We start from the raw sequence: 15,501 nt of genomic DNA on the forward strand, positions 1-15,501 counted from the left end.
AAAACTGGAACCTCTGTGCACTGCTGTCGGTGGGAACATAAAATGGTGCACCTGCTATGGAAAAGAGTGTGGAAGTCCTCAACACATTAAAAATAGAATTACCATGTGATGCAGCAATTCCACTTCTGAGTATGTATTCAAAGAATTAAAAGCAGATATTTGTAAACCCATGTTCACAGCAGCAATATTAACAAGACCTAAAAGGTAGAAGCAATCCAAATGCCCATCAACAGATGGATGGATAAATAAAATGTGGCATAAACATACAATGGAATATTATTGAGCCTTAAAAAAGGAATGAAATTCTGGTACCTGCTACAACATGGGTGAAACCTGAAACGTCATGGTTAAGTGAAATAAGCTAGTCACAATAGGAAAAATGCTGTATGATTCCACTTATGCAAGCTGTCCACTGTAGTCAAATCCACAGAAAAGGAAAGCAGAATGGTGGTTGCCAGAGACTGGGAGGAGAAGGAAATGGGGAGTTATTGTTTAATGGGTATAAAGTTTCAGTTATGCAAGTTGAAAATATTCTGGAGATTGACTGCACAACAACGTGAATATACTTAACAATACTGAACTATACACTTTAAAATGGTTCAGATGTTAAGTTTTACGTTACATGTATTTGACAACTAAACACACACACACACACACACACACACACACACACACACATATGAGAATACCGCAATGAGAGTCTTTGGTTAAGGTTTCTCTAGTATAAGCTACCCATCAGGGCATTTAAATAGCCCATTAGCTTACATGGATTGCTTGGCACCATGAACAACCTATACCAAAAGAGTGATTAAAAGGAGATTTGATGAATTCCAACCCACAGCATTATTTAAGAAGAGAAAAAAAAAAGTGTATTGGAACTTAGGAGGAAAATCTAAGAAAGGACATTGGAAGCCATAAAATAAGGTACTACGAAAATTCCATCAGTTGTAAAGATGGAACTTCTTTACAACTTCCCCATATTTGTCAGTTTTTTTAGCCCGTATGTTATCCTATAGTGATTGGCAGTTAAAAATCTAAAGAAAGGACTGAAGAAAAACTGTATGTTTTTATTTAATGATAAGCAAGTATGTTGAAAAGATTATGTCCTTCCCCATGGACAATCCTAGAGAGAAAGGAACCCCTAAGACATGGAGTAGATGGCTGCAACTTCAAACATCAATACAGACTAGATCATTGGGACCTGCAGAAGGAAGACAGGAATCCCTGAAGAGTCCACAGGGTCAGGAGCAATCCTTGAGGTTTATTGACACAAGTGTTAGAATCTTCTTTAAAAGTTGTTCAAACATGGGATCTGCAAACCTGTCACTGAAGCACTAACAACTATCTTCTCCTTCAGGGTTGTTTCTTGGTGTGTGTTTCTGGCTGACGTAATTAAAGGAAGCCCTATACCTGAGGCTCTGTCAGGGAAGCCTCAGTGGGAACTTCGGATCCCCACATCATGTTACTCCCAGCAGATACTAACACTGTGGAGCCGCATTCGTTCAACAGAGCAGGTCAACTGAATAAAAACGAAAATCGGTCCTTCCAGTGAGGGTGCTTACGCTGATCCTAGCTGTGATGGGTGGCTTGCCAAGTACCCTCTTCTGAATACAGAATAAACATATCGCCAGAGAAATGGGAGGAAAACTGGAAGACCATCTGAGTCCTAGCCCTCAGTTCTGGGGTAGGCCAGTGGTTTTAAAATAATATGGTTAGTTGCTTATCTGTACTGCTTTTATACTATTCAATATATAGCCTATGAGGTAATGTAATGCATGACTATTTTCAAATGAAATTGCTAAGTGCATACTTAACCCTATTGCTGAAAAAAACAAACAAACACAAACAGGAATGCTGGTTTCTATATTGCTCTGAAAACAAAAGAACCAACTTTCAAGTCAGAATCCTTGAAATATAAAATGATTATCTACATTTATGCAAACATTCCTGAAAACTGTTAACAGTAACATTACTTTTGTGAGTTAGGGAAATATATGGCTGGTCTACTTACTCTAATTTATGCCTATCCTTGAAAGTTAATAGAATTCCAATACTAAATAAGATCCTAAGAGACAAATTAATATTCCCTTAAGAATGAGGAAATGTTTTCATCTTCACAGGTAAGATTTAATTTAAATTTTTTGTCAGTAAGTTACCTGACAACTGAAATGCTATAACTATACCTGTAAATTGAAAGATACTATCACATAAAAAGAAACCACCTTTTCTTTCTAGTATAAGGAAACATACATTTTCTTTCCTTTGTCTAGAAGTCTAAAGTACCCCAAGTTTCACAGTCACATGATAGTTCCATGAATGTCAGTATCCAATATGCACTCATTTACACAAAAACAGCTTTTCTTCTGCTGTTACCAGTTGAGTCATGTTGAAGAAAGATCAAAGTGTACCTAACACTGAGAAACACTGCTTAGGGCTTGGCTATGGCTGTAGATGGAGCCTATTGTTAGTTTAGAAAGGATCACTTTCTTATGAAACCTACTGCTAAAAAGACCATATACTGATGTGTTGCACATTAAATAGAACTTACAGACTAATGTCACAACTGCAATATATTATAAGGTGACTGTTCTCCATTGATCCAACCCTTCTAATAAAAACATCCCTGAACATTTCTCCCTCAAAACAAGGAGGACTACTGGAGATGAAGCATGCTTATGAAGTCCTTCTCTGTTATAGTCAAAGGACCTAAAAACAGCTTAGCTTTGTTATCAATATCCAGCAGGTAGACAAGGCATTTGGGTTTAGGTAAAGGTTTTGTGGAACTACTTTCTGGAGCTCAGCTGAGTTCAGGAAAAAAACTGTGCAGTGGGCTACGTCACCATCACAGAGTTCTGATGTGCAGTGGGCTACGTCACCATCACAAGCTCTGATGTGCAGTGGGCTACGTCACCATCACAGAGTTCTGATGTGCAGTGGGCTACGTCACCATCACAGAGCTCTGACGGGCAGTGGGCTACGTCACCATCACAGAGCTCTGACGGGCAGTGGGCTACGTCACCATCACAGAGCTCTGACGTGCAGTGGGCTACGTCACCATCACAGAGCTCTGATGTGCAGTGGGCTACGTCACCATCACGGAGCTCTGACGGGCAGTGGGCTACGTCACCATCACGGAGCTCTGACGTGCAGTGGGCTACGTCACCATCACGGAGCTCTGATGGGCAGTGGGCTACGTCACCATCACAGGGCTCTGATGGGCAGTGGGCTATGTCACCATCACAGAGTTCTGATGTGCAGTGGGCTACGTCACCATCACAGAGGTCTGATGGGCAGTGGGCTACATCACCATCACAGAGCTCTGATGGGCAGTGGGCTACGTCACCTTCACAGAGTTCTGATGTGCAGTGGGCTACGTCACCATCACAGAGCTCTGATGGGCAGTGGGCTACGTCACCATCACAGAGGTCTGATGGGCAGTGGGCTACGTCACCATCACAGAGGTCTGATGGGCAGTGGGCTACGTCACCATCACAGAGCTCTGATGGGCAGTGGGCTACGTCACCATCACAGAGCTCTGATGTGCAGTGGGCTATGTCACCTTCACAGAGTTCTGATGTGCAGTGGGCTATGTCACCATCACAGAGCTCTGATGGGCAGTGGGCTACGTCACCATCACGGAGCTCTGACACCCCTCAGAGGCCTCCCTATCACAAGAATTCACCACTCTCATGGCAGAAACAATCTCTACATTACCTTCAACTGCTCTAGGGCAAAAGATGAACCATCTTGCTGTAAATTTTCAATAATCTGTTCCATAGTATTGGCTGAGAACCAACTATGAAAAAAAAGGGAAACATAAGATTTCAACAATGTGCAAGCGATTTCTTCTTTCCATGATAGCAATGAGTCTAAACACAGGCTTCCCCTAAACCCTATTTCAATAATGAAAAAATTTCCAACCTATATTACAGGATGATGAAATAGAACATTGTTTCTCTGGGTATTTGCAGTCTACCTTCACTAACGGGAAATAGAGCCTACATTTTCTCTTCTGCTTTCTTGCATCTATTATACATAATAAGTAAATCATGTCTTAACTGTCAAAAACTGATGCTTCTAAAATGTAATGATAGTTGCCTTATTTTCCAACAGTTTCCCTCCTCTTGTGTTTAAGTCAGTCTGTCAGTCTCTCAAATCATTGCACAAAACCTTTTGCTGATCAGCTTGATAAGACCTTCAGAGAAGATGACTTTACAATGATAAAAGATAAGTTAATTCGATTGTTATTTTCTAGACTCTCTTCCCCATTAAAGAAATGTTTTGCACTAAAATGAATCAGCATGATAGATTACTTAAATATAATGAGTTTATTTCCCCCTGAAGGAGTGGGCAGGAAGCTACTTTCAAAGGTAACTAAAAAAAACATTGTGTTATCTGATCTCAGAATTTGGTACATTATCAAACACAGCACAATTACAGTGTTAGTAAATTCAATTTAATATAGTCTTTCCAAAGGAACAGATATAATTGACACCTCTCTTTAAGTACCTGTTTATTTTGTCCATGTGTTCCTCAAGTATAAAAGACTTGTCTTGATCAATCTTGGACTGTTTGAAAATAAAAATCCTTAATTAATTTGAAGCAACTCAAATCTTAAAAATTCTTAAAATTTTCACCATATTTAATGATATATTTTGTGGCAGATTGTAACTTTCACTCAAATTACATCCAGTCTCATAAATAACTACTACCATATGTTCAAAATTCAGACACTATGTATTACTCCAGACTAGCTCTTAAAACTATCAACAGCAAAAAATGTTCCTGTATTTTTATTTGTATGCCATTATATATGATTATGTTATCATTAAAGTGTGTCAATGAATTTAAAGATTTCAAGGGACCTGAGACGTCATCCTGCCCCAATTTCTGTCTGATATAGAAATCCCTACCACATCCCCGATTATCCCCACAGCACTGACCTCAAGGGGAAAAAAAACACTACCTCAGAAAAGAACTCATAAGTGCTTGAACAACTATAATTAGGATTAAAAACAATTTTTTTTTTAAACATCTTTATGAAAAAAAAAAAAAATTTTTTTTTTTGAACCAAAAATCAGCCCTCTCGTGTTTGTAGTTCTAGTTAGTCCCCCTTGAGTTAATCTCTTCTCACACAGTGCAGTTTTGAGTCCCCTCACAATCCAGGTCCTTCTTATGTACAAATTCCAGTTTATCAAGGTCATTCTTAACGTGTGGTACATGTACCTTAGCTGCAGATGTGGCTGAATCATAGCAAAGTACAACAAGGTTCCGCATACCCTTGTTTTGGATACAATGCTTTAAACAACAGGACTAACTCTAGGTTAGTTTTGGGGCAGTCCTATTATGCTGTGCTTTACACTGGGCAGTTAAAACTTTTTTTAAAACTGGTGCCATTGGGCTTCCCTGGTGGCGCAGTGGTTGAGAATCTGCCTGCCAATGCAGGGGACACAGGTTCGATCCCTGGTCTGGGAGGATCCCACATGCCGCGGAGCAACTAGGCCCGTGAGCCACAACTACTGAGCCTGCGCGTCTGGAGCCTGTGCTCCGCAACAAGAGAGGCCGCGACAGTGAGAGGCCCGCGCACCGCAATGAAGAGTGGCCCCCACTTGCCGCAACTAGAGAAAGCCCTCGCACAGAAACGAAGACCCAACACAGCCATAAATAAATAAATTAATTAAAAAAAAAACAAAAAACAAAAAACTGGTGCCATTGTAGGCTACATTTCTCCCATCCTGTACTTATGAATTTGGTACCTTGGACTGCAATCCAATTATCTCTATTGTGATACTGTGATTCAAAATAAAAAATATGTATTTGGTCTTCGTCCATATATTTGGCCTTTTGTTCCAGGCTCACAGCTCCCAAAAACCCATGAAAATCCCTAAGTAGATCACCTTTTGTTATAATATTTGGTCTTTTGTCTTCGGTTCCTGAAATAAAGGTGAAATGGCTGTCTTTTGTTATTCACAACAAGCCCCTTTCAATCACACCTTTGTTTATGTTACTGAGGTGACTATAGGAAAGCCCTAAGGATGGGGGCTGGTTGCCAGGGGAACCAACCAAGGGAAGTTGCAGTCCCATACTCCACTATCTAATCCCACACCTCCCCGTCTCCACCCCCAGTGAGGGGAAAAGGGCTGGAGATTGAGTTCGATCACCAATGTCAATGATTTAATCAATCATGCCTATATAATGAAGCTGTCATAAAAACTCCAAAGGCAGGGAGAGTGAGTAGTTCACCCCAACTTCATGGGGACAGAAGCTCCTGGGCTTGAGGCCCCTCTGGACCTCACCCTATGTATCTCTTCATCAAGCTGTGCATTCATATCCTTCATAATAAACCAATAAATGTTGTGTTTCCCTGAGATCTGTGAGTCATTCTAGCAAATGATCAAACCCAAGGAGGGGGTCATGAGAACCCCAATTTATTGCCAGTCAGTGAGAAGTACAGGTGACAACCTGGGATTTGTGACTGGTGTGTAAAGTAGGGTCCATCTTGTGGAACTGGGCCCGTTAAGTTGTGGGATCTGATGCGAACCTCAGGTAGACAGTGTCAGCATTGAAAGGAATCATAAGACACCCAGCTTGTGTCGTGGAGAATTGCCTGATGTGTGGAAAACCACCATGTCTGGAGTCAGGAGTGTTGTGAATGTGGTAGTAGTGAGACGGAAAGGAAAACACATGGAGTGTTTCCCCACACATCTATCAAATTTCACATTTTTACTATTAAACAGATCACTCTGAACTTGAAGTGGTTTTTTTTTTTTCACCAACATGTTTACCTAATTTAACTTAGTTTCTTAGTTTCAAATCAGTCTGATCAAAACGCCATCAACATTCTCATCCAAATCACTGAGGAAAACACTGACTAAGAGCAGGCCAAGACGGCTTCACTTACAGACTAATACCCAAACATTTAACAGAACTCCTTGGGAAGGTGCTTCAACCCCCCACCCGCTATAATCCATCCTGTGTTTACCCAATTTGACAACGTAAGAGGCTGTCAGATGCTTTGACAAAATCTGATGAAATGCTCACATGCTCTGTATTCATATTCATACACTAACTATTCAGGGCCTGTGAATCTGTACTCATGTTCTTCAGTTCTGGGTAATTTGCGGGGGCGGTACCATTTCTCTAAATATTTCCTCTCCTCTGTTACAAATTCCTAACAGGTTTGGACCTCCTGGAATAATACCTAATTTTCTTTTCTCTCCATTTTCCACCTTATTATCCTCTTAGAGTCTTCCTCATCCATCAATTTTAATCTAATCTGTTGTGAGGTTTTCCCCTATTGCACTGTCACATTTTAAATTTCTTTTTATTCTTTAACTATTTCTCTTCGTAATATCTGTTCTATTTCACAGATGAAATATTTTCCTCTTATCTGAAGATTAAAAAAAACAACCAAACCTATAATTGTTAGGGTTCCTTCTTCTCCTTGCATTGCCTACTTCCTTCAAGTACATTTTTTATTTTAGCCAATCTCCGGTTTTTAATGCCTGGCAATCCTTGTTATTCTATGTGAAGCACTAAAATTAGGAAGCTTTGTGTGTAATGTCAATTGCAATTATGGGATTGTCAATTGTCTGATGCATTATGAGATGATCAGGCCTGGATGTTTTTTTCATTAGAGGGGTGCTTGAATGTCAATAGCTACAGGTTTTCTTTTGCTTCTAATGAACTGCTTGGGAGTGGGATGGTGCTACTGACTAAATGTTTGTGTCCCCACAAAATTCATGTTGAAACCTTAATCCCAATATGATAGTATCTGGGGGTGAGGCCTTTGGGAGGTAATTAAGTCAAAAGGATGGAGCCCTCAGGATGGGATTAGTGCCCTTATAAGCAGAGACCTGAGAGAGCTCACTTTCTCTCTCTGCTGTGTGAGGATACAGCAGGAAGGCATCCATCTGCAAAATAGAAAGAGGTCCCTCACCAGGAACCTAATAGGCTGGCACCTTGATCTTGGACCTTCCAGCCTCCAGAACTGGGAGAAATTTCTGTTGTTTAAGCCACCAAGTCTACGGTATTTTTGTTATGGCTGCCCAAACTTAGATAGATGGTACGTAAGAGTTCTGGAAACCAACTAGGAGAAGAGGCCAGAATTCTTCCCATTTAATATGTTCTGCCTCTTTTCAGTAGAGCACCTCACCTATCCCTGCCCTTAGCCAGCAAGGCCTGTCAGAGGGAGCTGGTACCCTACAAAGAGTCTACAGAAAGAACTGGCTTACTTTTTATTGGCTTCCCCCACTGAGTTCAGTGTTCTCGGGTCTAAAGTAGTTGCCCTCATCATTCCACTTTCAAGCTTCCAAAATCCTGACATCTCATGCCTGCCACTGTCTCCTTTTCTGTTCTATTTCTCTTTGTGGATTCCTACCTTTCTTATTCCTTTACTACAATTTTAGTGGGGTTTCAGGAGGGAGCATATATGGCATCTATCATGTTTAACTAGAAGTCATGTAGCATTTTTATAGATTCTTGGCTCTTAAAAGAGAATTTAAGTTAGACAACAAAAGGAATTAAAAGAAAACACTGCAATGTATGTTATTATTATATTTACATATAGACCAGAGTTTCACTTTAGCAGCTCCACAAATAGCATCAACACTGAACCTCCATTACACAAATGTCACAGTGTGTTGTAAAAAGCCCTTGCAAGGGCCAATCACAAGGCTATGCACTGAAATTCACCAGCAATGAGAAAACAAGCTGTGTAGTTGCATGTAAAGAAGTCACCTTCTCAGATGGCCATCCAAATGATTGTGAAGCACTGATACTCCCAACAAGCTTTAAAGTAAATAAATCCCAGCACATTTATTTATATCCACAAACTATAATATTCACCAACTGCTAATTTTTCAGTCACTTCCCCTTCCCCATGAATTAAAATCTGAGGTTAGAATACTGACAAGATTACCTTTGCATGGTAAGTTTCTAAGACATCTGCAATATTTTCTTTTGAAGGAGATTTCAGGGCTAACAAATCTTCTTCTAACATGCCCAACTACAGGGGGGGAAAAAGGAAAACATTTATAACACCACAGCAACACAGAATTTTTTTTCTTTAGAAATCTTATATTCTTTTTAAAAATCCTTGTCTTAAAATTATGATGCTCTCCCTTCAGCTGAGTCAATGAAGGCAATTTTCACTGAAGTTGAAGGCACACACATTCCCACAAAGTAAATGCTGTCTTGCAAGGAATGGATAAAGACGAAAGAAATTGAAGAGGAGAAATAGAGACATTCATCTTTGTTTCCCTCTGGCTATTGAGCACTTGAAATGTAGTGTTGCAACTAAAGATCCCAATTATAAATTTTATTTTAATTAATTTTAACGAAAATTGCCACATGTGACTAATGGCTACTATAGTCAATGCACAGGTCTATAATATAGCCACACTTAACTCTTGTATGGCTATTAACATAACTGACACCATCTTGGGCCCATACAGTTCCTCCTGTCCTTCCACTGACCCTACCCAGGACTGTACTGTGTGGTAAATCACTTCTCTGTCATCAAGGGCTTTGTATCAATAGTTAATAGACATCGTTTAATAATCATTAGGACCAAGTGGCCTCCATGCTCTGTTAGTCCCCAAACAATGATGAAGACTCTCATTGATGTATTCCCAGTGCCCAAGAGACGAGTTACCCATTCATAAATCCCAATTTAGGAATGCATGTCCTGTTTCCAAGCACACATCCCCATACCCGAAGGCCAACTATAAAACTATCCCAGTGGCCCCTCAGCAGTGCAGAGTGCAGTTGCGAATGCTGCCAGATCACTGTCCCAATGCCACCCTGAGCGTAAGTTACCCTGTAACAAACTGATCCACTGATTATACGGAGCCGCCTGCCTCATTTTTTGGTCTCAAGATACCTTCTCAGTTCGGTGGGTACTTTTCGTTCCCTCTGTCCTCCAACAGCTTTCCCCCTATATCCCTCACATACCTCTTCTTACACTCAGCCAAATGGACTTTTTACTGTTTCTAAAACATAGCTAATGCTTTTCTACCCCTATGGGGCTTGCTCATTAAAGTCTCCTCTATCCAGAAAAACTTCTCCTGACAATACTTATCTTAAGGCCCAGATGAACTGCAACCTCTATGAGAAAACTTCCAGTCCTTTCTTATAAGCAACCTCTTCCTTCAATGGATTCAATCCGTTGAATCCTTTCTTTGTATTCTGTTTGTACACTTACCATACTTTACTTTGTCAGATGATACAGATGGTTTTTTATCTTTTGTACCCACCTCTAGCCCCATTCCCAACGTGTATTATTCATTTCTGTTATCCACCACAGGCCCTGTAAATGGTAGTCTATGCACTGCATATATTACTGGGCAATCTGACTAAGAGAGGAAAGGGTTGTGGGTCAGCTCTCTCCCCCATCCTTAACCAAATTCCACTATAATCAAGGGTGTCCCTCCAGAGCAAATAATGGAGTACCCATGTTTGCTTCCTGTTATAGCTCAAGGGAAGAATGAGACAGCCACCTATTCAATGTGACCAAGGATGCCCATAAAGATCTAAAAAAGAGAAAGATCTGAAAATTCAGGCAAATGTGATGGAAGGCCCCGTAACAATGTAAGGGGACAACTTTCAACTTTGTATACTTCATATATTTTAATAGCATTCCTTCCCCTATCCCATAACACCCCTCCCTCAAGATCAGAAATCCATGGGTTTCCTGGGAAACTGACTTTACCCCACAGTTCCAGGGATGGAGCACATTAGCTAGGATATAGATTAGCCAGTGTATTCCACCCACCCATGTGGTTCAGGCACAAGCCAGTCCAATAAGACTGAGCTAAGCCAGCTGAAGCAGAAAAATCCCAAATCTCTTGCTGGGAATTCTGAGGCAAAACCACCTTGAACTGGGCCTTCTGTTACATTTAACACAATGACTTTCAACTGCTATGATAAAACTGCCGTCCTCACTGTGGAGATGGGAAAATTGGGGCTAAAGAGGCTAAATTCAAGCTAGGATTTAAAACCAGGCTCTCCATCTGCACATCCTTTGCCACTGTGCTATCCTGGGCTAAGAAAACTGACCATGCTGTTTAAGAAAAAATTTTTAAGACAAAGGTAAGTAATATGTGTCCCTTGCAACAGATACCCTTCAGAAGAGTTTTTAAGACCATATTTTACAAACTTTTAAATGCACTAGGGAAACTAACAAACAAAAGAATCTTTCAAAAATATCTTTATAAAAGCCTACCTTTTTATACATAAATTCAGATTTTTATATATTAGACTTTCTTAAAATATTACTTTTTTTTTTTTTTACACAGACTATAATTATTCATTAAAAAATATTCACTGAAAATACCAGGCAAAACAGCCTTGGATCCAGATATAATTATTTCCATTTTGCATATGAGGAAATGAGGATTGGAGAGCTTAAGCACCTTCCCCAGGGTCACACAGTTTTAAGGGTACATGTAGGGTTCAGACCCATGTAGACCAAAGCCTGTCATCTCAACCACTCATACTGCCTCCCCATGCAGTATGAGCTATTCCAAACAACACAAAATGCAATCATCCAAGTAATTACCTTTTCTGAATCTACAAAGTGTGTAGCAATTCCTGCTGCATACACATCTCTTCCTTTCAGCCTGAATCCTGTTAATGCAAGGAAGCACCCAAGTTTTCCTTGAAGTCGTGGCAAGAAATAACCTCCACCCACATCAGGGAATAGCCCTGTAATTAAAAACAAAAAAAAGACAATGATACAAATGAAAAAGATAAATTCAGCTCTCTTTACTTGAGATCAAAGAGCCATTTTTCTCTGGAGTCTGAATCTATAGTAAGAACATTATTACTATACCACAGTACTACAATGTACTATACAATGCAATCAATGTCACAAAAGACTTGCTATAAACTGTGCTAACTTAATTGGGGTATTTTTCAAATTTTTCATGTTTCATTTCTATAGAAGTCAATAAAGGATATGACGGCACAATGTTCTGGATATAACTACTTGATAAATATTACTTAAAATTCTTATCTCTACTACTACTTTTTAAGAGTCTCCAATGTAGGTAAAGACTGAAAAAATATTTTCTTTCCAAATGATAAGCACAGGAAAAAATATATGTAATCTAAGGCTATTATGTGATAAATTATTATTACCATTTAATCAATGTCCAAACAGTCAATTATCTAATATTCAAGATACTTAAAGTGATGTGATAACCATTAATCCTACTAAATGAACAAGTTTATACCTACTTAAATCACTTGCACTTACTCTTTTCCTAACCATGAGTATTTTTAAAATTCCCTTATTCTCTCTACTGGCAACAACTAAAAACAGCATATATGCAAATACTTGCCAGTACACTACTTTTTGGTGTTTAAGAGCTCCTTAAACAATTGTGACCCTCTAGGTTTATAATCCACCTATTTGAAAATTGCTTCAGTTAATTCAGATAAAAATACAAGCATTCAAATTCTTTCCAGTTCTACTTGCCAAAAAGTTCCTAGGGCTTCCCTGGTGGCACAGTGGTTAAGAATCCACCTGTCAATGCAGGGGACATGGGTTCGAGCCCTGGCCCGGGAAGATCCCACATGCCGCGGAGCAACTAAGCCCATGCACCACAACTACTGAGCCTGTGCTCTAGAGCCCACGTGCCACAACTACTGAAGCCTGTGTGCCTAGAGCCCGTGCTCCGTAACAATAGAAGCCACCGCAATGGGAAGCCCGCGCACTGCAACGAAGAACCAAAGCAGCCAAAAATAAATAAATAAAATAAATATATTTTTTTAAAAAAGTTCCTAGACTTGAAAGAATCAGTGGCATGCTACTGTAAACAGAAGGATCTTTAGCATCTCAAACAAGATAGGTCAAAAGTTGAATTCATAACCACTGCCCCCCGCAATCATCCCCCTTCCAGTATCACTCACCCCAATAAAGGGTACAGCCATCCCAACTCAAACCTTCTCCTGACCACCCCTTAACCCTCCATCAATGACTATGTTCTCTTGCTTCCTCCTCTAAACAGTTCTCTACACAACAGAGGGAACTTTTTAATAACACAAACCTTTTTTCTATGTTCTTGTCTGATTGAATTCTTTTTTTTAAAATTATTTTAATAACACAAATCTTGATAAGACTCTTGCATTCTACTGCTTAACACTCTTCCATGACTGCCTATTTCTCTTAGATTAAAACTAGCACCTTTATCAGTCTTCAAGGCCCCTGACCACTTTTTCAATTACATCTCTTACTACTCACTCACTATACTCCAGCCACTCTGGTCGTCTTTCTGTTCCTCAATATTCATTCCTACTTGCCCCTGAACCTCAGGAGCACTCTGCCCAAGTGAAAACACTTCTATTCCAGGGCACCACAGTCTCCCTCTTCGCCCTTTGCCTCAATGGCTGCTTCTTTCCAGTTCCCCTTACTGGCTCCACCTCCCTTGCTGGACCTGTGCCCACTGCGGTGCCTAGGCCTCATCTGAGGCTCTCTGATACCCCACACATGCATTTCCTTAGCTCTTATAGCTTTAGATAGTATCTATATGCGGATCAGTCCCTGTTAGGGAAGGAACTGTGTCCCAAATGGTGTCCCAAAATTCTTAAGCTGAAGTCCTAACCCCACAATGTGACGATTTGGAGAAAAGGGCCCCTAAAGAGGTAATTAAGGTTAAGGGAGGTTATAAGAGTGGGGGCCTTATCTAATAGGACTGGTGTCCTTGTAAGAGGGAGAGACACTGAGGGCACACACAGAGGAAAGGCCATGTGAGGACAGAGAGAAGGCAGCTGTCTACAAGCCAAGGACAGGGGCCTTGGGTGTAACCAAACCTGCCAATACCTTGATGGTGGACTTCCAGCCTCCAGGACTGGGAGAAATAAATGTTCTTTAAGCTACCCAGTCTTGGTATTTTGTTATGGCAGCCCTAGCAGACCAATACAGTCCCAAATCTGTCTATCTAGTTATGCTTTTTTCCCTTGAATACAAACTCTCAAATCTGCATTCTAGATTTAACCACATAGATAATAAGCATCCCAGATATAACATGGCAAAAACACAACTCCTGATTCTCATCCCTCCAACCATACTGTTCCTTCCCTAATTGGCCTCATCCATCTAGCAGCACTACCTAAACACCTTGGAGTTATTCCTGATTCATTATATCAGCAAGCAAGTTAACTCCAAAGCATTTTCTAAATCTATCCACTCTATTCCAACTCTATAGTTCCATATTACTCCAAGCTTAAAATTATCTCTCTCTAGACCTGTGCTATCCAATAGAATTTTCTATGATGATGAAAGTGTTCTATAATCTATGCTGCCACTAACCAGATGTGGCTATTAAACACTTTGCAACTGAGGAACTGAATTTATTTAAATTTAATTTATATTAAATAGCCATCTGTGGTTAGTGGCTACAGTATCAGACAGCAGAGCTCTAGATTAATGTAATGACCTCCTAACAAGCCTCTCTACTCTTGCACCCCCTACAATCCATTATCCTTAAAGCAGCCAGAATGATGGTATTAAAATGTAAGCCAGACCATGCCACTCCCTGCTTTAAACTCTCCCACAGTTTCCCATAATGTTTAGGTTTAAATCCAAACTCTTCACCAGAGGTCCCTGTGTACCACTTGAAGAGCACAGTATAACACTCCTGCCCTTGATTCAGATAGTTGACTCTATTTGGTTCCTTGAACAGGTAAAGCTTTATTCTTGCTTTAGACTAACTTCTTAACAGCACAGTATTCTGTTCTAAGATATTAATATAGCTGCTTCCCTCTTGTCATTCAAATCTCAGCCTAAAGGACATCTCCTTGGAAAACCTCTTTAACCATCTAATCTAAAGTAGCCATCCAGGAGGATTACACTTTGGATAAGATGGAGTAAGAGGGACTAAATTTACTCTCCTACTTGAAATAACTATAGAAAAACAAATGCAATATACGAAATATCAGTTTTCAACAAACTGGACCATCAGGCAATAAAGGTAAGTGATCTCTGAATATCTGAAAACAAGTGAGGTAAACTCTACAAAAGCTCCAGCTTAATGCCTTGAGAGAATGTCCAGGCCCAGAACAGCCCTTGATTTGAGGGGAATAAAGCTAAGAATCCAGGGAGACTGAGGCAGACAGAATTCCCAGAACAGAGTACCGGAGAGGAGAGAGCTGCACAGAGAGAAAACTCTGGAGATCTGCAGAGTGTCTCCCTTAAGTCCTCAGCTTGGTATTGATCAGTACATGTGTATGAAGAAACTGCCTGAGGTTATGGAAAGAACCACAGGAAAGGATTATAGAGAACAGTACTGCGAACCTACACAGGGCTGAGAATAGTGCCTGTTCCCACCAATCAGACTATGAGAACTCAGGATTCGTGGGGGCACTGAGTAGAATGCAAAGAAGGGTCTCATTTCAGTAGCAGGAAATAATTAGCCCTAGCCTGAGCACTGCTCCAACCTTGCATCTAAAAAAAATAATAATAAATTTTAAAAAACCTAAAAGACCTCAAAGGAACAA

General features: G+C 40.2%; 1 protein-coding gene across 3 annotated transcripts in view; it reads right to left on the reverse strand.

Moving 5' to 3' along the window:
* HIBCH (3-hydroxyisobutyryl-CoA hydrolase) overlaps positions 1–15,501 on the reverse strand; it is a 94,024-nt gene that overhangs the window by 19,772 nt on the left and 58,751 nt on the right. For 2 of the 3 annotated variants that reach the window (XM_057551495.1, XM_057551496.1), the window contains exons 8-11: positions 11,561–11,706; positions 8,921–9,007; positions 4,510–4,568; positions 3,715–3,796 (exon numbers count right to left, since the gene is read on the reverse strand). In XM_057551495.1, coding sequence (XP_057407478.1) covers positions 3,715–3,796; positions 4,510–4,568; positions 8,921–9,007; positions 11,561–11,706 — 374 coding nt within the window. The remainder of the gene's footprint in view (positions 1–3,714; positions 3,797–4,509; positions 4,569–8,920; positions 9,008–11,560; positions 11,707–15,501) is intronic. The other variant, XM_057551497.1, reaches the window with a different exon arrangement.

This window comes from Balaenoptera acutorostrata, chromosome 8 (genome assembly GCF_949987535.1).
Source record: "Balaenoptera acutorostrata chromosome 8, mBalAcu1.1, whole genome shotgun sequence".
Lineage (NCBI taxonomy): Eukaryota > Metazoa > Chordata > Mammalia > Artiodactyla > Balaenopteridae > Balaenoptera > Balaenoptera acutorostrata.